Source organism: Hydractinia symbiolongicarpus, chromosome 8 (assembly GCF_029227915.1).
Source record: "Hydractinia symbiolongicarpus strain clone_291-10 chromosome 8, HSymV2.1, whole genome shotgun sequence".
Taxonomy (NCBI): domain Eukaryota; kingdom Metazoa; phylum Cnidaria; class Hydrozoa; order Anthoathecata; family Hydractiniidae; genus Hydractinia; species Hydractinia symbiolongicarpus.
In genome coordinates, this window is record NC_079882.1 from 7,870,171 (window position 1) to 7,894,641 (window position 24,471).

Consider the following 24,471-nt stretch of genomic DNA (forward strand, 5'->3'; position numbering starts at 1 on the left):
TCATTGATGGGAATTACATTGTATTAATTCTTCGCCCACAATATGCGGAAGATCAGACGACTAAGAGGCAAGTCGAGGAAATGGTTATTGATTTTTTCACGATTTTCTGGCAGAAGTTGAGACAAAAGATTTAGTTGTTTCTGATGTATACACATCGCTTGGAAGGATGATAGAATCAAAGATGACAGAGCCAAAGATGATAGAATTGTTAAAGTTCAGTATGAAAACGTTTCCATTACGGCCAGAACAATACTTTCCTGGATCACTGGACAAGAACAATGTCAGCAATTTTTTCATCAAAGTTGTATTTGACCATGAATGTTTTGTTAGAAATCCTAAGCATCAAATTTCTTGGCGACGGGACGTACCTATGGGACTCGGGATTGGCACGAAAAAATGCTTGAATTGCGGCCGCAATACAGTTCTCTGTCCCCAAATCAGTAATCAGTTCATCTGGGCATTCTTTATTTTCAATAACGCAATCAACGAACATCCATGCTTGTCACGTTTAACCATAATATTTTTCTGCTAAAACCATCGATAGCACCGTGAATGGGGAAACCATATGGCTTCAGTTTATCATATCCGTCAATGTGCCAGGCGAAGTTTGGGTCAGGATTCGAATATTCCCTCCTCTTAAGACGGCGGGATTTTCTGAATTCAGTACCTTCGGGATCCAACTCACGTAGCAATTTAGATACAACACATCTTGGTATATCCCATCCTTCCATTTCTAGAGTATTCCAAACAGTACAATAACCACCACATGACCCTGGACCGTCAACAATCTCCCGTATTCTTTGTTCAATTCTTTGATGTGAGTTAACAACATTGCGATTACGTCTACACAGCCCATAACTTTTAAGGCGTCTTAGAAGCGTACTTTTGCTTATGTTGCAGTTGTGTTTCCTCTCAAGTAAGAGAACGATTTCTGCATACTCAAAACCACAGTGAAAATAATATTTGATTACATTTTCTTCATCGAAAATGGCGTCCTCTGTGGACTCTTCTAAAAATACAAAACATTCGTTGCGATGCAGCCTAGCAGGAATTTCTCAAAAACCTACATTTTCTGAAAGTAAGTCATGAATAAGTAAACACGTTTTAATGTCTCGCAACACAAGACAAATAAGCTCTGTGAACATCTACCTCATCTCTAACCAACAACCCAACACGGTCAACAATAGACAACACGTACAGCCTGAAAGAGGCGCCGAAGTCACCTTATTGTTTTGTTTAATCAACTTGATTTTTCAGAGTTTCTTTATTTGCCGTGAAATTTCTTTATTTGCCGTGAAATTTCTTTACTTGCCGTGAACTTTCTTTATTTGCCGTGAACTTTCTTTATTTGCCGTGAACTTTCTTTACTTGCCGTGGACTTTCTTTTTTTGCCGTGGAGTTTTTTAATTTGCCGTGACACTTGTGGGCCACCGTAGAAGCTAGCTTGCTGGCTGGTAAACAAACGGTTTTAAGGTGGCAGTAACACTTTTTTAGCTGTCCAAATAGCTGAATTATTTACTCAGTGTTTTATTTATACCATTTTTTTTTACTATTTCCTTTCCTGCCTTAATGCATAATAAAATGATTTTAACTTAACACTAAAATTGCTCAGAAATTTCTTTTTAAAAATGTATCAAAAACAAGAAAAAAATCAGCTTCTACGAAGCTCCAACTTTTTATAATCTCGTTATTTTTCATCAGCTTCTGTTTCTAAATGAACCTCGGGTTAACCCTGTTAAAACGGTGTGCGGATTTTTTTGTTCATTCTTATTTTTTTAACAATAACCTTTTGTTTTTTTTCAAAAGATTCTTTGTTAGCATATCCTGCTGCATCGAACGCTGTTAATAAAAGAAAAATATTCCGAATAAAAAGATTTCCACACCGTATCATGGCTGCATGATTCACCAAGCATGTCTGAAAATTTTTAAGTAAAACGAAAATGCTCTCAAAAGTTAAAGCTGGTGCTGTGTAGCATAATGAAGATCATCTTAAATTTCTACATAAAGCGCCATTTTTGTTGTTATTAACAACGTTTTTCTTTAATAATTACGTCATTTCTTTCTGTACAATTTCGCAAGCACTTAAACTATGTTCGGCAGAACTAATTAATTATTCATGAATTTTATTTTAAAGAGGAATTGTTGAGGTTGAATATTTTTGGTGAAAGATAATAGTATTTTAGCCATAAAGTGGTGACAAGTGTGTTATAACAGAAAAAATATGGATATATAGTTTGAAAATAACCTTTCGTAACTAACTATGATTTGATGTTATGAAGTATGACTTTAAGACCCGGGATACATAGGAGATATCCCCTCTTCAATTGGCATTAATTGTGGCACTTCTATTGTTCTAAAAAGGGGAAATAAATCAGTTTAACTTTTAAACAGATAAATTTTTTGATTATTTTTCAGCAAGATGTAGAGGGCCCACCTTTTTTTCTAGACCCCCCCCCTCCCTTAACATAAAAAGTCTCAGGTAAAATATAGACAAACTCCTGACAAGAATTGTTTTATATGACCCAATGTTTAGCGTGTCCGCTATAATAGCATCATTTTTAGGAGGTTAATGTAATTTGAGACCTTGAAATGACGTCCGTTACATACATGGTGGTTTGTTATTATGATCGTCAGTTTATTCGTTTTTCTGAGAAAAATGTCAGTTGTAGAGGGTTCATTATTACAACCTTGTCCACAAAGTTTGTTGCAACCCTGAGGACGAGGTTGTATGCTAAGAGGTCCGAGGTTTTAATCACCTAGAACTTATTCCGGTTTTATCTGCTGAGCATTGCTGTTTTTTATCTTAGTGACTAACACGTGAAGCTAATGTTTAGCTTTTTCTCTACATTTATTATTTTTTTTTTTTTTTTACTTTTGAGGTGAATACAAAGGATTTTTAGATTTTACCATTTTTAACTTTATAAATAAACTATAAATACATTCATAGATACATTGCAGGGTGTATGGAGAAAAGTATCAACTTTTCATATTCTATCATATGATGCTTTTTCTCCAAATGCCTTGCATGCTAATTTTTTTTAACTTATTCTTATAGGACGTATATGAAAAACAATTTCTTGTAAATTGATTATACCTATCCTTTATTCGGAACAATAACAATAACAATAACAATAACAATAACAATAACAATAACAATAACAATAACAATAACAATAACAATAACAATAACAATAACAATAGTAATAATAATAACAATAACAATAACAATAAAAGATTTTGATCTTTAAGACAACATCAGATATCCAAATATAGAACTAAAAATACCGTTACGTAGCCCCCGTAATGAAGTGCATAGTACCTAAAAATGTTAATTTAGCGACACTGTAGTTTACATGGTAATTTTCAAGACGTTATAAGACCGTTGCACCCTATGTAATCAAGATGTGATAGGGCTCTGGGAACGAAGATGCATTTAGCCACTTTTTATTATTAGCTGAAAAACTGGGGAGAAAGCCTGTAGATTTTTTGAAGGGCAAACAGAAAGTGAAATCATTTTTCCAAGTATCAATTCGTGCATCTTTCGGGATGAAAAAGACCCCGACAAAAACAACAGAAAGCACTCCACCGTATTGCTTATCCAAATCTAACACGTATTCTTATATTTTAAGCGTTAATTATTGTTTTTTAGATAAGGCAAAATTGGGCGTAGGGACTTCATTTTTCCTTAAAAATAGTTTAATGTCTTATTCATAATTCACAAGAAAGTAAACTATCATTCAAATAGCATCCTTTTATCTTCAGTCCAAAAGCTAAACACCGTGGGTACGAAATTGTGTTTAACTATATACGAACATATAATTTATAAGAGCCTTTTTCATAGAAAATTTTCTCCGAGCTTCAATAGTTCTTCGTGGTTAAAAACTGTAACGCTGATTTTTCTCTATTATTATCAGGCAAAAAATGTCGGATAACAAATGTGATAAAATTTTTGGAAGGTGACCGAGATTTTTTCCGACGAAAATTTTGCTTTGTAATAATCTGTACTAATATGTGTTTAGAGCAATATGATAGGATTTTATGCGAAGAGCATTATTAGATGAGATGGATAAGATTCAAGCATTACTCGTATTCTTCTTAAAAATTGGGAGATTTTTGAGCTGTTATTTGAAAGAAAATAAAGTTTTTACGTTTTTCTTGAGTAACCCCCGGGGGGGAGAGTACGGCTTAATTATTTTTTACTTGACAGTTCGGTGAAAACAATTTCATAATAAGTATCAGTAGCGGCTCGGCGTGCAAAAAGGAAGAGCTCCCCGAGCGAACTTCCTGAAGAAAACCTGACATTATTTTGCTTATTTTGGTGCTAAATCTCCTGGAATGTGATTAGGTGTATCAAAATTATTTGCAGCTATGGCATCAAGAAAAATAAATAATTTTGCATGGAAGGGCGAAGATTATTTTTTATCTCAAATTACGACGCTGGATAAAGTTGAAACTGTGAATTCTCCTTGGGTATTCTCATATTTTTTTGAGAAGTTATCGAGTGTGTTTATACTGAGGTACATGAAGAGTGCATATAAAAACGACTGGCCATTCTTTGTGATAATTTTGTGGACCAAAATTGTTTTATTGATGACAATATTTTTAGTACTTCCAAATGCTGTACTGACAATTTTCAGTATATTATTACATACATTATTGCACACTGTTCTACCTGGATTGTTATGTTTTCTGGTTTACTTATGGATTGGAATGATTCTGAAAAATCAGTCCTTGTTTTTTTCTGTCAGATTATGTTTTATAAGTTGCATAATTCTTGAAGTTTTAATTGAACTCTTTGTAAGCACGGGATTGGAATCCACAGCGAATTCATTTGTGATTGGAACCACCTTGCTGTTCATCATAATTTCAACTGGTTATTATATAATGGACAAAAAATATTTCAACACATCGGCTTTGGTTGGTTCCATTATATTTGCACGTTTTTTTGTAGTTGTAAACGTGACAACTTTATATTATCATGCAATGTCATCCTTATTGATGTATATGTGCATTGTGGGAGGTAAGTTGAAGTTTTAAGCATGCTTAAAAAGCTTTTATTTTAACCTAATCTGTAGATATTACTTTGCTGACTAAATGTTTCAGTAGTTTGGTTTAATTTTAGAACATCATATTTGATACATTTTATGTTCAACTTTTCCTCTTTAATATTTTTATAGCTATGATTTTGAATTACTTTATTAATATTTAATAGGTAAATGTATTCACCTCTCTACATCTTCAATATTTATATGGCCTGTAGTTGACATGGTATTTAATTCTTCCTATTTAAACAAATTTCAAAATATGTCATCACAACAAATTTTCATAATACTCTTATGAAGAAAGTTTGTATATATCATAGCAATTCAATTGATACAATGTCCAGGACATGTAAAAGAAGCCTGTTTTTATTTATTTAAAAAGGCCTGTTGGTTTTATAGCTACCTATTTTAAATCAATATATCATATATATAGTATCTTATTAAATGACTTGTGGCTTTACCCTGATAGCAGGCTTTTTATATACATGATTTTGATTTCTCATTTATTTAAACTTTGACCTCTTGTTAATAAATTCACAAATGAATCACATATACATTCATCAGTTTTATCCACAGTTTGCTTCTAATAATTTTAAAATTGGCTCACACAAAATAAAATGAAACTTGTTTTGTTCTATTACAATGAAACCTCTTTCGCTTTAAGGTGTAAAATTGTGTGATATTATTTAGATCCAAAATTTCATGTTTACTTTTGATATAAAATTATTGCTCATATTTTTTTTATTTACACATTGTTTTGGTTGAAAGTATGTCGGTGTTTGATTAATGTTTGTTGTTGTTCGAAATACTGATTAGTTAACAGATTAGCCAGCATTGTACCAAGGACAAAAGGGTCATTATTATTATTATTGCTTTAACAAACAATGCTTCATTGCTTCCACTCTACCTTTCAACTAGCCTTTAATTGTGCAAACATATCATTAACTTAATTAACCCGAAACTTACTTATATGGTTTTAATTGCTGCTTATGTTAGAAATACACATATGCAGGAAAGATGAGCATAGGTTTTTGGATACAGTACTTAAAAGTTGTATATATAACTTTAAGAAGTTAATGAAATGAAGTTTGCCTGTTCTGTTTGATGTACAAGGGACTTAATTTTAGTAAATGTAAAGCGTTTATTCTTAACCCTGATATTACAAACTTCCTTCTGAAAGTGCTTTATTAAAGCCTTTGTGGTTTATATGATAAAGTCATTAATATCTATATAATGGAGTAATAAACCTTAAAAACAAGTCCTTCATGTATTAATGTGGTTTAAAGCTTATTTTATGCAGAAATTTATTGCTAAGGTGAACATTCTAGATATCATAGTGAGCTATTTACTGAATGGCTCATTATGATATCTGAATTATGACAACATAAAAATACACATTGCTGTCTTCTCAAGTTGGATCATAAAGTTTTTTAGAAGCTTTTTCTTTTTTAACATATTCATATTTAAAGATTTTACACAAATTATTATGCAAAAATTACAATGTGTCATGTCGACCCACAGAAGTTGTTGTTATTTTCTATTGTCATAATTTTTGACCTGCAAAATAAATTTAAACTTTAGGGATTATAGGAACAAAATTGAAAATGTTGAAAAATTCTCTAGTACTAATTCTCTAGGAATTTTAAAATTAAATTTTAAAATATCACCCAGTCACTTTTAAAAACTTTTAGCAACATTTACTGGTGAAACAACAGGGATTTTGAGAGATCTAAAGCACATTAAGGAAACTCTGTTTTTTCTAAACTATGATTGCCAATGTTCAAATTTCTGCAATTAGTTTTCTTTTTTAAAAGGAGTTGCATTCTCCAAGTAAACCTTTCTAAATCAAGTTTTTTTTGGTTTTATCAGAAAAAAATGATGCTAGTTTTATTGCACTACTTTAGTTTCACAGAAAGATGCAACAACCTTTGGTAATTTTGGAAAAACATTAAGTCTGGTGTCACAATATAAATACCTGCATTTTACGCAAGTCGTTATGTGTTGACATTAAAACCTGTAATTCGAAAACAATCAGAACATTAAGCAATGCTGACGTGAGACACAGTGAACCTATTTTTAAATAATAATTTTGAATCTTAAGCTGTAGTAGATGAAAAATCAAAGTCCAATATGTTCTATTGGTGGGGAGGGGGTATATTGAATTGATATTGTCCTTTTCTTAAAAAGGTTAATATATTGTATATTTTAAACTTATTTGTTTGTTTGAGAACAGATGTCCTATTGTATCTTGCATAAAATCTGTTTTCTTTAGAGAGCTCACTGCAATCAAGCTTTTCGTTGCAAAGTTAAAATTATGCAACAAAATAAGGTGCAGAAAAATATTGCCCAAATGTCCTTAAGTTGAGGATGTGTGTGTGTAAAAAAATACATGTGGAGGAGAAACTAATGAAGTGCAGACTGTCTGTGCCTGGGTCTGATTGATCAAAAAATAATAAATTTTTTACAATGATAATCTCCATCTTAAGCCAAACATCTCACGTTTTTATCAAGAACACGAGCCTCAGATTTTGCTGACAAGTAATCCAAATAAAACAACTTCAGGCTCAAATTATTGTTTTCAAAACTAAAAATAACCCAAAGCCCCCCCCCCCCCAAAAAAAAAAAAAATAATAATATTAATAATTACGGAATTTAGGATAAATATTTTTTGTTTTTGCTTATGATTGCTTTTTTTTACTTAATTTCCACCCAAATGTTCTGGAAGGGAAATTACTTTCTTTGACTGTGTTTATTATTCTTTACACTCGGTAAGCATTTTGTCAATGGTAGTTGTGACATAACTTGCAAAGTAACTTATTTGTCATTAAGCAATTAAAATATAGTTTCTGGTTGGTTTTTAAGGCAGAAAGGTATAATCCATATGGTCCTGTACAAAGTGACTGACTATAGTCTATAAGAGATGAAAATATAAGCATTTATTTAGGTTTTACCAAGGTCATTGTGGCCCATGTGTGCAATATAAAAAAAAGTAAAAAGCATAACATTTCTAAGAAATTGGTCAGAAAAATATTTATAAATCAAAAGTAAGAATGGGGATTGACTTATGTTGTTATTTTTAGAAAGCGCATTCTAGCGTGAACTTGCAGTTTTATAACTTTAATTTATAATGCTAGACAGAGTATTTTCTTACTAGTATGTTTCAATGTCACAAGCAAGTGTGTAAAAAATGGGTGTCTGCTTGCTTATACATCCGATTATTCAAGTTATTAATTGAAGCTATTTTTTGATCGGTATGATCCATTTTAGCATTCTTTAGGGCATAGATTTCATTACGTGAGAGATTGAGTGACATTTGAGGGTGTTGGGTGTTTATGCAGGTAGTAGGGGCTAAATTTTAAATTTTCTGTAGTTACACATTTTTTCTCAAATAACTGGTTATTTGGCAAGGCAGATGTTTCTTAAAAAATCATCCATTAGAACCTGAAATGTTTCTTATGTTTTTAAAAGCTATTTGAACTTTGTGTTTCTTAAACTTGTTTTTCTTACGCTAAATGTAGTTAATCTTCTGCATAAACACCTGTTTTAAGCTTAGGTTCAATTCCTTTAGACCTATATAAATTTATCACTAATGCATCTGTTGTATATACTTTTTTATGCGTCATTCGGCTAGGGACCAGAGAAAGAAGGTTTAAATTTGTTACTATTTACATGCAGTGACGCTTTATGTTTTTCCAAGGTCAAATGTTTTGGTAAATTTTTTTTTTAACAAGACAGTTTATTGGTGAAGTCTGGAAGTGAAAGGAAAAAAAAAATTTATTGGCTAATTAGGAAGCAGATTGTAAAATTGTGTGCGAAGAATTATCTTCGTTTTAATTGATTTTAGCTCCCATATTAAAATTGTGGACAGGGTCTGATTATTATTTAGCACAGGCATTAATTAAGCAGGTAGCTTATTAATAGCAGATGTACATCTTCAGAAGAGAAATTCAATTAACCTCATTAAACTATTATTAATAATTAATCATTCTTCCAGCTATGATCCGCAATCTCAATTTTGTCTGTATCTACGTTGTGTACGGCTTTTTTGTACTCTCACACAGGTTGTTTGAGCATTTGTTTTGTTTCACTGACACAAACAGCATCACAATCCTTACACTGGATTTTTAAAGACAATATTACATTTATTCTCTAAACGTATTTTCTCTTTTCAATGCGACAGTAAACTGCAGCGTTATTTTATGATCTTTTAATACCCCTAGAAGTATATTACTTGTCTTTTGTTTATATGGCATACACACTGTAGCTACTGGTTCATCTTCTGCATCCTCTCCGTCACTGTTCTTGTCAGTTCTATTCCTGATTTCCTTTCAACCTTTTTATTGTTTTGTCTCCAGTATCTGTTTGAGGTTCAGGTAAGTTGCACTTACCTGAACCTTTTTAACAAAGTAACAAGTATCTGAAGTAGTCAAATTTTTTTTCAACACATGGGGGCCAATTTCAACAAAATTAAAAAAGGTTTTTGAAAACTAGCTCCAGTCCTATTTTAATATGCGCAGCTAGTGAAGTACAACTTAATGTTGATCAAAAAGGTCTAGAACTTAGGTTGCCTTAAAATAAACTGCTGCTTTGACTTTACAAGCACAAGAAAGTGCAGAAGCAATTGTGGCAACAGAGTGCCAATATGAGGTTGACATACTCTAAATTCGCAAATGATTGCCGCAAATGTTTCTTCCTAAACATTGTTACGAAACACATGGTGCTGCGCTACATATAGGCAAAATATCATAGGCAATAATTTTGGTGTTGGTTTTTGGTGTTGAAGCAATGTTTTTCAAAATGCTTCAAACTTGCTTCATCAGTTCTTTTTTTAATTTGTATATCAGCTACTTTTTTATCACTGGTTAATCTATCCAGCAGGAAATGCATTGGTCATTTTAAAACCACTCTATATTGAAAATCTTAGCACAATTTTGCATGTTCCACAGCTTTAAGAAGTTTATTTTAGTTTTTATAAACTGCTGTGCTAGAATCGTTTTTATTAGTTGTACCTAATAATTGTTATTTAAGATTTTGATCCCTATAATGATACTAGATTAAAGATTTTAAAAAAGATTAAAAGATATATATTTATTTTAACACACTCCGCTGTACTGTTTTCAAAAAACATTGGAATAAGAAGAAATAGTATGGTTTGTTTGTGTTTGTGTTTTTGTTTTTGTTTTTTTAGTTTTTGTTTTTGGTGAAAGTTTTCAGGGATTTGGACTCTATTGTATTAGTAGATTCTGCTTTGATTTTGAATTCTGAATATGATTTTGATAATAATTTTTATTTTCATAGCATGGCAAGAGAATTAGTGTGGAACAAACTTTTTTTCATTTTTTGTGTTGCTAAATATAGTAAAAGAGGTGAAACTAACTACTGTGATAGCAATGTATGTATTAACATTAAAATTGTGTCATTCTTTGCCCCTGTTGTATTGTTCATTTTATTAATATTGTAGTATGGTATTTATATGTTCATTTCAGGAGGGGGAATCTCTCCGGCAAATATTTTTTTAAAAAAATACAGGTGAACCATCTGCTCTCAACTCAACATTATGTCTACTTTTAAAAAAAAGGTCATAAAAAATTTATTTTATTTATTGTGTAATCTGTATTTAATATGTTTTTATGTGTAATTGTTCACAAGGCACTGTGGCAGGGTTGCTTTGTCCCGTGAATTTTTTTCACTTGCACTTAACTGAATGAAAGTAAAATGTGATAATATTTAAACATAATGGAGGTTGCGACTGATAGCGCTGCAGATTAAAATTTGATCCTTGTTGCATGGATTTGAGTAATGGTTTTCTTATTTTAGCTATCTTGGTGATATTTTGCAAATTTTGACTCGATGCTATATCAAGTAAATTTAATATAGCATTGCTCCCATGAAGGTCTTTTACAACAACATTTTTTTCATTTGTTTATGTTTTAATTTTTAAAATATAATTCTATTAGTTAGAGCAATAACAATTTTTGTTTTTTTAAAAAAACTCTTTATTGAAAAAATCAGAATTAAAGGATTAGTTTTTCATAATGCTTGAAGCCAAGTGTCGCATGCTTGACAACAATGCACATTTTTTAATTTAATTTTGCAAATACTGCCAATTAAATAGATTTGAAGCAACATAAAAGTAACCAACACTTACAATCTTCTAAACAACGTAAAAAATAGAGACTAAAGTATTCTAAATAACCTAAAATATGGACCAAAGATTTATTTCTCCTAAATCTTAAGTTCTCCTTAAATTGTTCATCCTGAGATTTTTACCTTACTAAGTTGTCACTTCTCATTATGCTTTAAAAATTGAAGAAAAGGCTTGATTTTTAGTACTATCCATTACCTCCTCAAATGATGCCATAATCTCTTAAACATTAAATAGTGTTTATACGTTTTTTGGTTTTTTTCCTAACATTTAACCCCAAAAACCTAAATTCCCTTAAAATCTGTAAATTTTTTAACCTGTTGCATCTTGAAAATGATTAGTGAACAATTCTGAGCTATTGAATTATTTTCAGCATTATTTGCTGTTTACTATTTACCTTATTGATTTTATGCTATCTTTGTTTTGTGTGTTTTGAAACCATATAGAGCTACTAGTTTTATTGCCTATAAGTGATAATACTAAGGTATATCTGTAGTAATAATAGAACAAGTGTTAGTTTGAAATTATATGCTATGAATTATAATGCTATGATTTGTCTTGCAAGTTAACTTTGTGTTAATGCTTAACATAGAGAAGCGATTTTGAGCTATATTATAATACCCGTTGTCTATCTGTAAACCAAAGACAGTAACACGTGTTAAAATTATCCAGTGTTCAAGTTACCAGGAGATAATTGATGTTAAAATTATTGGCCATTTGCTACAGCAAATCTACTCTATAAATTTTAAAAAGAAAAAGTTACACTTATAATGGTACATATAAGTATGTTTGGACTTGTCGAAAACACAGTCTGATGGAGAAAGGATGAAAAAACAATAATTTATCTATTAAAACATTTTTATGAAAAGAGAAAAAACACAATCAAGAGGTTACAAATACAATCACAGTGACAACAAGTTATTCAATGTCAATACATGCCTTTTTCTACTTTCTACTTCTGCTTTACTGTGTGCAATGACTAAATGGTCCTCGCAAGAGGCCAAAAGCTTCTTTCCCGAATGGTAGTTGTGGAACTTGAGCAAAATATAACATTAAATTGATTTTTGCTCTTGTTAGGAGTTATAAAGAAGGTTGCCTTATGTGTGGTGAGTATTTACCAGTTCTTTCAAAAATTGGAACTATCAAACACTTTCAATGATGCCTTATGGTACTAATTTTCTCAAGTACAATAAACAATATCAAACCAACTTTAGCCAAGCGCCAAATTAATTCCACACTAGCTGCTTCCCGTGGAAGAATCCACTGTATTCCATTTAATTTATGTAGCAGATATATGTCCATCAAAAAACAAACGATACAGCAGTGCGCATCTTACATCTGCATTATTATATAAATGACCAAAAAAATTAAAGGTTTTCAACAACTGCAGTATTTATGTGACATTTAAAATCTAAATCTACTAAAATTACTTGCTCTGACCATCTGACAAATGCGAAAATTATTCGGAAAGAAGTTTCCAAAAGCATTTCAACATACATCTCACCCATAAAATTTAAATCACTTAAAACGCCACATATATACAAAAAAGCTGATCAATGTCAAACACAAATCTCTTTCATTGTATATGTTAAAATCAGTTAGTTTATTGCAAACCCTGCCAAAGGTTGACACACAATGTGAAAATAAACAATAAATTGTGCCTCTGACAGAATTTTTTATCTAAGGTGTAAAAAAAGGGATTTGCAAGGACAAATTATAATGCAATAAAACATTATTTGATATATTGCATACAGTCCCTCCTCACCAAACTTTAGACAAAATGCCAACAAAATAACGGTGTTTAAACCTAAAATTAATAAAGTCCTTTTAGCAATTTGCATGCTGTTTTACCATCAATAAAGTAAACAAAATTTCAAATCTCACATAGTATTCTGTCACAAATTTTCATAAAATATATATAAGTCATAATGAGTCATGTTAAACAACAGCAATCAATCTGTATATAAGTTCATTTTATGTCAATTTTTGCACCAATTTTGCAACACAAAATACAAATTCTAAATAATACTAAAATCTCTTATTTTGGTCCTTCGCATACCGACGGTCTCCCACAAAAGTTTAATCAAAATGTAAAAAATGAGAGGTAACGACAAAATCAAAGTTTGCAAAATTTAACTATTTCAGTACATATATCTACTGCATATGCCCTCTAAAACAATATTTTAATCCAAAATGCCAAAGAAAAACAGTTTGCAACAAAAATCAGTTATTTCGATAATATTGCATACACTCTTTCCTCACAAAAGCTTCACAAACTGTAAAAAAAAGAATGGTTGTAGGGAGTGCTTCTGATTCAACAAAAAAAGTTTTTTTGACATATTGCATCTAGCCCTTACCCATTAAATCTTACACAAAATTTCCAAAACTATATACGATTTAGAACACATCAAATTTAAATCGAGAAGGATCAGTCATTTCGATATATTGCACGGAGTCCTCCCCAGTAAGAATTTATACAAAATATAGAAAAACAAAGCTTGCAAGGTGAAAAATTGAATTCTTCTTCTGTGTATATATATATATGGTCCTTCCTCGCAAAATTAACATAAAATGTCAAAAAGGTTCAGATATAACATCTAACACAACAAAAATCAGTTCTATCAGTATATGTCATGCCATTGTCTTCCACCAAATGTTCCCCTTAAAGTTTCACAGACACAGCCTGTAAATTAAAAACAACTAAGATCAGGTATTTTGGTCTATTTCATACCATTCTGTTCCAAATAACTTATAAAATGTAAAAATTGAGTGGTAAAACAGAAATTTGCAAAATTCCATTTTTTTATATGCATGTATATTATATGCCTTCTACAACAATAAGTTAATTCAAAATGTCAAAAAGAAGAAAAAAATAGCTTACAAAGAGTATAAAATTGAAATCAACAAAGTAGCTTTTTTGGTGTATTAAATATAAGCCATATGCACAAAAGTTTACACTAAATGTAAGAAAATGGTTGTGTTTAGTAATTCTAAATTCGGTTCTTTTAGCATGCTGATTAAGGTTTTTGCCCACAAATTCTTACATGAAAATGTCAAAACCACAATTTGAAACAAATTAAATTTACATTTTAAAAATAAGTAATTTCTGAACTTTATTTTCAGAATATTTGGAGGAAAAGAACTTGGCAAACTAGCTGTTTCCCGTGAAAGAATCCACTGTATTCCATTTAATTTATGTAGCAGATATATGTCCATCAAAAAACAAACAATACAGCAGTGCGCATCTTACATCTGCATTATTATATAAATGACCAAAAAAATTAAAGGTTTTCAACAACTGCAGTATTTATGTGACATTTAAAATCTAAATCTACTAAAATTACTTGCTCTGACCATCTGACAAATGCGAAAATTATTCGGAAAGAAGTTTCCAAAAGCATTTCAACATACATCTCACCCATAAAATTTAAATCACTTAAAACGCCACATATATACAAAAAAGCTGATCAATGTCAAACACAAATCTCTCTCATTGTATATGTTAAAATCAGTTAGTTTATTGCAAACCCTGCCAAAGGTTGACACACAGTGTGAAACAATAAATTAATAATAAACAATAAATTGTGCCTCTGACAGAATTTTTTATCTAAGGTGTAAAAAAAGGGATTTGCAAGGACAAATAATGCAATAAAACATTATTTGATATATTGCATTTAGTCCTTCCTCACCAAACTTTAGACAAAATGCCAACAAAAAAACGGTGTTTAAATCTAAAATTAATAAAGTCCTTTTAGCAATTTGCATGCTGTTTTACCATCAATAAAGTAAACAAAATTTCAAATCTCACATAATATTCTGTCACAAATTTTCATAAAATATATATATAAGTCATAATGAGTCATGTTAAACAACAGCAATCATTCTATATATAAGTTCATTTTATGTCAATTTTTGCACCAATTTTGCAACACAAAATACAAATTCTAAATAATACTAAAATCTCTTATTTTGGTCCTTCGCATACCGACGGTCTCCCACAAAAGTTTAATCAAAATGTAAAAAATGAGAGGTAACAACAAAATCAAAGTTTGCAAAATTTAACTATTTCAGTACATATATCTACTGCATATGCCCTCTAAAACAATATTTTAATCCAAAATGCCAAAGAAAAACAGTTTGCAACAAAAATCAGTTATTTCGATAATATTGCATACACTATTTCCTCACAAAAGCTTCACAAACTGTAAAAAAAAGAATGGTTGTAGGGAGTGCTTCTGATTCAACAAAAAAAGTTTTTTCGACATATTGCATCTAGCCCTTACCCATTAAATCTTACACAAAATTTCCAAAACTATATACGATTTAGAACACATCAAATTTAAATCGAGAAGGATCAGTCATTTCGATATATTGCACGGAGTCCTCCCCAGTAAGAATTTATACAAAGCTTGCAAGGTGTAAAATTGAATTCTTCTTCTGTGTATATATATATATGGTCCTTCCTCGCAAAATTAACATAAAATGTCAAAAAGGTTCAGATATAACATCTAACACAACAAAAAACAGTTCTATCAGTATATGTCATGCCATTGTCTTCCACCAAATGTTCCCCTTAAAGTTTCACAGACACAGCCTGTAAATTAAAAACAACTAAGATCAGGTATTTTGGTCTATTTCATACCATTCTGTTCCAAATAACTTATAAAATGTAAAAATTGAGTGGTAAAACAGAAATGTCAAAAAGAAGAAAAAAATAGCTTACAAAGAGTATAAAATTGAAATCAACAAAGTAGCTCTTTTGGTGTATTAAATATAAGCCATACGCACAAAAGTTTACACTAAATGTAAGAAAATGGTTGTGTTTAGTAATTCTAAATTAAGAAAAGTCAGTTCTTTTAGCATGCTGATTAAGGTTTTTGCCCACAATTTGAAACAAATTAAATTTACATTTTAAAAATAAGTAATTTCTGAACTTTATTTTCAGAATATTTGGAGGAAAAGAACTTGGCAAACCAAAAAAAACCCAGGAAAATTGTTTAAAATTTTCAGGGTTAATAACGTTTGATGTGTTTTGTGGGAATATATATACTGGGAATCTTTAGTTTAAAGCTAGCATTAGCTAGCTACAGCAGCTAATAGCTAGTCACTTAAATATAAACTGGAGACTTAGCTAGGTATAAAGAACATGGCTACATATATATATATATATATTCCTAGCTAGCTAGCTAGTTGTTAGTGGTGGTTGGCTTTTTATGATGCTAGCTATAAAACATGTCTGGCAACAATAATATAATCGAAACTGAAAATAAAACATGAAAAAACCTTACAGAACCTTGCTATGATTAATTTATAAAACCATGCTCTTCTTCAAATGTTTTTTTAAAGATTTATTTTGAATGAAAGAGTAGAGAATACTCAAAAAGAACAGCCATCTTTTTCGTAAACACATTTTCCGTTTTATGCTAGGAACTTCATTTAACAGTCCGTATGCTTTGTGAATATCTAATACCGTTTCATATGTAGCGATACCTATATATATATATGCTAACATAGAGTTTTTTGGCATAAGGGTATATATATATTTATATCGTTATTAGCAGCGGGTTATATATTTACACCTTATGTGCGATTTCTATGAAGTACATCCCTAATCTTTTTAGTTAAATTTTAGCGTACAGCCACGTCATAAGAAAGTGACCCGTGATTTCCGTGTCGTGGACTCACAGTTTTACTCACGCAAGGGAATTAATATATAAGACTAGCTGAATACCCGTGGGGGAATCCACTGAATCTCTCATTAAACCGATGTAAGGGATACCAAACAAAAACATACAACACAGTAATATGAATTTTTAAAAGTCACAATTTGTATTATTTAAGTTTATAACCACTAGAACAAAACGTCCAAAAAAATAAATATGTGCAGCAATAAAAAAATAACAATAAAAGAGAAAAAAACCCTGGGATTGAAGTTGCTCACAATCTGCGTTATATTTGTACCCGCTGAAACAGAACGCTTAAAAATATAAGCATGTCCAGCAACAAATAAAAATGCAAAAAGTTTAACAAAATCGAAGGTGGCTAACAAATCTGTTAAAACTATATACTTGCTTTGCCATACCCGAAATATAACAGGGAAAATGGTATACCAGACATTAAAAAAATCGATAAGTCACACAAATAAGGTTATTGCAAAGTTTCCACAACGTACAGATTCTAATGCATCATACCAAATTAGCTATTTAGTCTATTGCATATAGCAACCTTCCCAATGCGCAAACGTGCAGTGCATGATAACAATGCAGTGTTTTCGAATTAAAGAATCGAATATTATTTTAAACGGTAACGTAACAGATGTAAACATTGATTTAACTTTGTTTACCTTAAGGTTTATTATAACGACATCAACCACTTCGTAGTGTTAAAAACAGCAACAACGAAAAAATACTTTCTACATTTTATATAAACTCTTCTCTATTATATACACGCTGTATTTTATAAGAATAGTGTTGTTTTTTTTTCGTTTCGGCCTTCATGTTCTTAGCTTTCCCTGGTGTACTTGCCCATTGTTTTGGAGAAAAAAAAGGTTCAAATTTTTATATTAAAAGAAACAACCAAGCTTAGACATCTTCTTAGGATATTCTGACCCATTGTTTCGAGTATATTCTTACAAAAAATGTTAAATATGTTCAGGCTAAAGACAAAACATATTTAACTTCATATTAAAGGGAAAGTTTAGCTGGAAGCGTGTAAACGGCTTAAAAACGTCGCTTTACATTTTAGATTCTTATAAAAATTGTGTCAAAAGAAAACGTATTTAAGCTCAAGACGCAACAAGGAACTAAAAATTTAAAGGAAAAGCTGAGCTCTGAAAGTTAAAACGGTTAAAAAAAAACGTTACACACCTAAACTTATCTCTTTACCAGATAAACTAAACAACACACCTGCCTTTCTTTGGCTTTCTCAGTTAGTCTCTGGATAAAAGACCAATCAGTTTTTTACTTCGATTATTAAACTTCGCTTCATCCCAAAGAAAACAAAATGAAAATGTATAGCTAGCTACAATTGTCTGATACATTTCCAATCAGTTCTCTTTTTGACGTTATATTATCGTACGTTTTTCTTCTTTATAACAAATATTTCTAGGAACAACATAAACTTTTTTTATTCTCGCTCGACATCAACAGTCGCTCTACAATGACAACAGTTTTGTTCTTTACTTCTTAGATTCGAATCATCATTCGAATTCGATAGTTTTTTTAAAAGAAAGCAACTTCGGTCCCAGAACACAAAAAAGATAGAAGAAGCAAATAAGCTTTTTTAATCTAACCTCGTGATGAGTAAACCTTGTTTGAAATAACTTTTTTCAGGATTACTTTGAAAAAGAGACAACTTTCTTCGCTTCGGTTTTCATTTTTCAGTTAATAAACTTTGTTTCCGAGAGATACGGCGCGCACTTGGTGAACCGGGGGTAAAATTTAATTATTCTATCTTAAACGACCAGCGGGGCTTTTACAACAAAAAAACAAATAAAACCATTTAAAATTAAAATAAAAATTAGTTTTAATGAGTAAGGAAAAAGATTTTATTTAAAAAAAAAAATAAGAAAAGAGAATTTAATATTTATATAGCAACCCCCTGATTTGGGTTTTCTTTAACTTGGTAAATTTTAGCGTAACGCCACGTCGTAAGAAAGTGACCTGTGATTTGTGTGACGTGGCCTCACCGTGCGCACACACACACAAGGCGTATTAATATATAGATAATTATAAGATTGCATACAAGATTTTATAGATTATATACAAATTAGTCTGGCGCATACAAATTAGTCTGGGGTTACTCTAATGTCCACCGGTTTATCAACTACAAACAAACCTGAAACTGTGGAAAAAAATTAAAATTGGTCTATCTGTGAGATGAGAATAATGATTCCTTCAATTCAATACAGCCCCAGTTTGAGCCTTGCATCATTTTCCACTGCATTTTTAGGAAGCTGCACACATCGGTTTTGTAGACTTAGAAAACACGATTTTAAGAAACTAGACTGAGATTTTAAGAAACTAGACTGAGGTTGGTGAATTTGTAAAAAGATGAGGAGTATGTTTATAGGCTCTAAAAATTTTTAGAAAACCTCCTTTAATGTTAAGAACTATTTAGGCCTTACCCCAAAATTGTTTCTTATATATAAAATAATGTATATTAATCTTAATTTTTAAAAAATTAAGATCAGGTTTAAACACCTCTTTAGAATAACAATTCAGGGTAAAATATTTCCCTGTAAGCACTGTTACTTAAAGTTCTAGATCTGAAAGATTCTGGATAGTAGTTTTTGTTTATCTTTTTAAGTTGACTAAATTAAAGATGGCTTTTTTCTCTGAGTATATTCAACATCAATCACACTGATTTATTGCAAATTTATATAAGTGTCCAGAGCAATTTAATCCCCAATTAATCTCGAAAGAAGTGAGCTGCATCTTGCAACACAATTATACACAATAGTGTCTGGATTGTTTACAGATGTTAAATATTTATGTAGCAATTATTTACTCACATCACTAAGATGAAGAGTTGAATAAACTTCTTCATATTTGTCTCCTCATTTTTTTGTCATCTACAATATTTACCTTATTCTGTTTCTCCTGACATTGACAATGTGTTTTGACTTTGTGTGTTGTTTATTTATTTGTATATGTAATTTTACTGTCTTGAATAATTCTCTTACCTCTTTTAAAATCTTTTTTCTGTCTTGTTGTTGCTTGTATTACAATGTTTTTATCGTTAAACTTGTAAAAAATCTTTACAAAATCAAATATTTTTGCTCCTTCTGTCACTTCTCTCCTAGTTAATGAAATGTTATTTGCAATATGTCTTTTTATACATTTGAAACTGTGAAACTATGATTAGGAATAGAATCCTAGTCAAAAGGGGGAAGATTAACATTAAATAAAGTTAGAGAGCAAAAAAGTTTTTCCCTAATTCCGGGAAATAATTAGTTAAATTTCCAGGCTATCTCCTTCACTTTATTTTTATTATATCTTTTTGCAGTAGCTGTGCACAGAGTTAAATTGTTTTTGTCCTTTCTTTGGGTTAGTGTGTTTTCACAAGATTTGAACGAGGTTTTGCTTTGTGTTTTGATTGGTTTTAAAAACTTTTTTTGGTTAATTTGTTGTTGTGTCTTTGTTATTTAACACCCGGATTTGTTTTTATTTTTGAAGTTTTACGTCATGCAAATTCTGTAGTGTGTTGTAGCATTTACTCAATAAGATCTTGTTCTATATATATTTTTTCAGGACTAGCTGTTTCATCACTTCCATACCTGCGTATACCAGCATTTAATGAAGAAGACTCTAATGACAACGATTCGCCATCATTCGACATGTCAACCATACCAATTATACGTCAAAGGAGAGCTTCCAGTGTGGAAATTCCCACCATAAATCAGAATGGTGCAGTAAACGCACAGATGAAAACAAGAAGGAAGTCTTTACCTGTTTTAGGACTGCCAACGAGAGTAAGTTTTTTTCCTTTTTTTTTATCCCTTGATGAGGGAATATTTCCTTCAATTTGACTTATACCTTCTTTATGCATCATTAATATACTGCCTGGCAGTGAGCAGAGTTCAATCCACAATCTTCAGAACTGTAGACGAACACCACCACTCTACTTTAGCAATATGTTATCGACGCACGCGTTTAGCGTGTATGCATAGATAAAGCTTTGTTATGGCACATCCATTCTCCACCGAGATATCCTTCCCTTAAAGTCATTCTGAGGTGATTAATGACGTTACAATTGTGTCGTAGAGCTTTTAAAGTTTTTTAAAAAGGCTTTTGCACTGGTAGCCAGGATATCCAACATAAGATTTCTTACCATCAGAAAATCAGAATAGTTAACAGGGGAAAATTACGCTTGGTCTCAAATGATTAGTTATTTCTATGACGTGATCAATATCGGAAAATCCCTTGTTTCGAGCGTAAATGGCCTCCCTCACCCGAACAAATATAATTTATTCTTTTATTATTTAGGAGGGTAAGATGTGACCACGCCGTAGTTGTGCTCGTTTGTTAATTGTAATTCGGTGTTTGCTCTGGGATGGATTTGAATTTTAGGGATTTGCTCTGACCCATTCGTTTGCATCCAAACTTTCGTATGAAAGAAAGCTTAGTTAACTAGGCTATTGCACTGGGGATATTCCCTTTTTATATTGGGTATAACGGCTGTAAAACGCTTGTTACTCCACCCATTTCTCTAAGTAGAGCACCCAAACAACCCCATTGTATGAATATTTGATTAAATCTGGAATAAATTTGAGAAAATAGGCATCCCAATATAGTGGTAAAAATGAATTGTTTTATGTTGAATGCGGCATGCTGTGTTGTCATCAATTTTTGTATGTATAATCACAACAAGAAGATAACTTTTACCAAGAAATTTAATATTTATTAAAAAATAAATTGTGATGATTTCGTTGTAGTGTTAAACAAGCAGCGCATGCGCTATAGCTAGTAGCAGAGAACCAGTTCGTTTTAAGTAAATCCGGTTCACATAGATATTTTAAGGATCCGAACGAAACGAGGTTAAAATTGTCTAAAAAGGCAAAAATGTTTGGGTTTCTGATTGATGCATACGATTTAGGCGTTTTTTACCTTTACTTAACCCTCTGAGCATGTCGAGTATTAAAAAATTGCTGACATATTTGGCAATATTGGTGCAAATCTCCTACAGTGGCAATGTTAAAGGTTAAAAAAAACTTTACCTGTTTATTTTGGTAATGAACTATCCATTAACAAAATTTACAGTTCATTTACAATAGAACCCAGGACCCCTGCTGGTTGAACATAAACTAAAGTGGTTTGCGTGGGTGAATGTATTGAACTTAGCGAAATTCGTCTCTCTAGTGTTAATCTCGCATGGAAACGAGATTATATTCGTGTTTGTAAATGGGCTGGTCCACTTTCACACGTACATGAATGTGATATACATGTTAATATTACATGAAACGTTGTTCGGTTGTTGGTAGCTAAGAAAATTTTAACACGCACTGAGGAGGTTATATGAAGTTTGTGTTGTTGAGGTTTTTTGCATTCTGTAGGATTGATTTGGATAGAATGTTTTCTTTTTCTTCAATTCAGTTGTTACCATGTTGAGTGATTGTGGGTGAATTGATTGATACGATTTGTGTGTTATGGGAGGCTTTATTTTTCAATACAAAATCAGTTGTTTTTGTGATTTTATTGTTACTTACGGGATTTTTTGTCAAAAGCTATATTTTTTGAAGGCTGGCAAAAACGCGTTTTTGTAATGAAAAATTCTGCTTAGTGTAGTACCAGGCTAACTAGCCTGCCTGGAAATCCTATAAACATATGTCTCGATCAAAAATCTAAAAACAATCTTAGGAAAACCAATATAAGGAGAGACTGAGAACTTTTTAGAAAACTTTCTCGTAAGGTGAATATTAAGAAGTCATGTTTTTTTTTTATTTGGAATTTGTTAAATTGTTTCACCTGTGATTAGGTCTTAACATCTAATGGTTTCGTTGATACTATGCAAGAAGGGGGGAGGGATTGTTCATTTTCATATAAAGCAAAGTTTATGTAATTAAGGGAAATTAGGTGCATTTTGAGAAATATTCACGCAATGATTATGTATTTTTAAATAAACGCAAAAAATTGTTTGTTTGCTTGTTTGTTTGTTTGAAGAAGAAGTTTTCTAGGAAACTCGATATTCGGACAAAACTCTATGGTTTTCCTTCTTTCTTTTGGACGTGGCTTTCACTGATGTTTCGTGTTGCGATCTACACGGTGTTATTTTTTCACAACAAAGAAATCCGTAAACATGTTTTTCTTTAGCTCCATTTTTTCTTTTTATTATGTGTTTCTGGGTTGTTATAGGGAGATTGCATGCTTATGAAAATGTGCTACGCTTTTTATATTTTCAATTATTCATCACTATTCTACATTTCGTACGAAACATCGTTTTCGATGCATCAAATATTTATACTTTGATACCTGACACATTCAATTGATAATATTACCGAAATTATAGACATCATCGTATATTTGGGATGAATTAAAGTTTACAAGTGGTAGTCTGTATCGCAATGTTCGCTGTCTATCTGTGAGCTAAAGATAGCTGCTGATAGCGAAGGGGCGCCATGAATTTTTCCAACGTGTGAATGCCCGTGGGTTCCTCCATTGCATCTAGAACTTAGTGAGAACCATGCATGTTTTCACACAAGGTCGAACTATAGGAGACTTTTTGCAGAAATAATATTCTAGACAATATATCGGGAAATCCTGTTTCTGCGCATAAGTTAACACGAAAAAGTTCGAATACAGGCGCAACCGTGAATTTTACAAACATACGCTGCTGAATTTCTCGTATATGTATAGCAACATTTGTATTAAAGAAATGGAAAGTTTATTGGAAACGCCCAGAGCGCCTTGTTTATGCTGTGATGGTATTCTGTTTACGCGTAATAACTATTAATTTTCACGCTTTTTACGTTTCTGCGCACGTGCTTAAAATTTCAGAAAAAACTCAAAAAGGTAAAAAAGAAATAAACGTAATAACCTAATTTTTCAAACGTTCCTTTCCTTTTAAGAAAAAGCAAGAGAGCTTGGAGACGAGGTTGGTAGTTTTGACGCTTTAGGTCGAAACAAACCATTCTGCATTACAACAACATTTCGCCACTGCGGTAGAGACTTTCAGCTCTCCTTTGTAACTGTTCTATTACACAAGTTACAGCCATCTCGAGTCTCCGGTGAAAATGTGAGACTTTAGTAACACGTTTTTTGTTACGTTGTTCTGCTCTCGGAAGGCTAAGTGTCGAGACAAAACACTAATTAACATTAAAAAAACTTAACCATCTGAAATATGTTCATACAAAGCTAGTTGACGTCAGACTTGCAACAGCACGAAAATAAACGGAAGCTTATTGCAGAGTAAAAGAGTTGTGTTTTTGCCAGCGTGTAGCTTGGTTGGGTTTTGTTTCACGGTTTATCCTGTTTTTAATGTTCTGTGGTGGTAGCTAGTGTTTTGAATGGAGAAATAATAAATTAGCTACTTCAAATCTATTATTTTTATTAACATTCATTCATTTATTTATTTTATCATTCATTTGTCATTTAATTATTTATCCTTGCGTTTATTATTTCCCTTTTTGATTTAAAATTTGTCAATTTTTTTTTATATTTTTTTAAGAGGTTGCTATGCTTGTTTTAATCACAGGGCTATCAGCTTTTAAGACAGGATTCTATAATTCTGCATTTTCATTTTGTTGTCACATTGTTCGCTTTCTGCGATCTCCTGCGGCCTCCAATG

The 24,471-nt window shown here is 31.4% G+C and overlaps 1 protein-coding gene across 1 annotated transcript in view; it reads left to right on the forward strand.

The window, feature by feature from the left end:
- Positions 1–4,221: 4,221 nt before the first annotated feature.
- Positions 4,222–24,471, forward strand: part of LOC130654886 (cGMP-inhibited 3',5'-cyclic phosphodiesterase 3A-like) — a 34,292-nt gene continuing 14,042 nt past the window's right edge. Inside the window, exons 1-2 of the mRNA XM_057457535.1 lie at positions 4,222–5,020; positions 20,439–20,659. Of these exons, the coding sequence (XP_057313518.1) occupies positions 4,369–5,020; positions 20,439–20,659 (873 nt within the window). The 5' untranslated portion in view covers positions 4,222–4,368. The remainder of the gene's footprint in view (positions 5,021–20,438; positions 20,660–24,471) is intronic.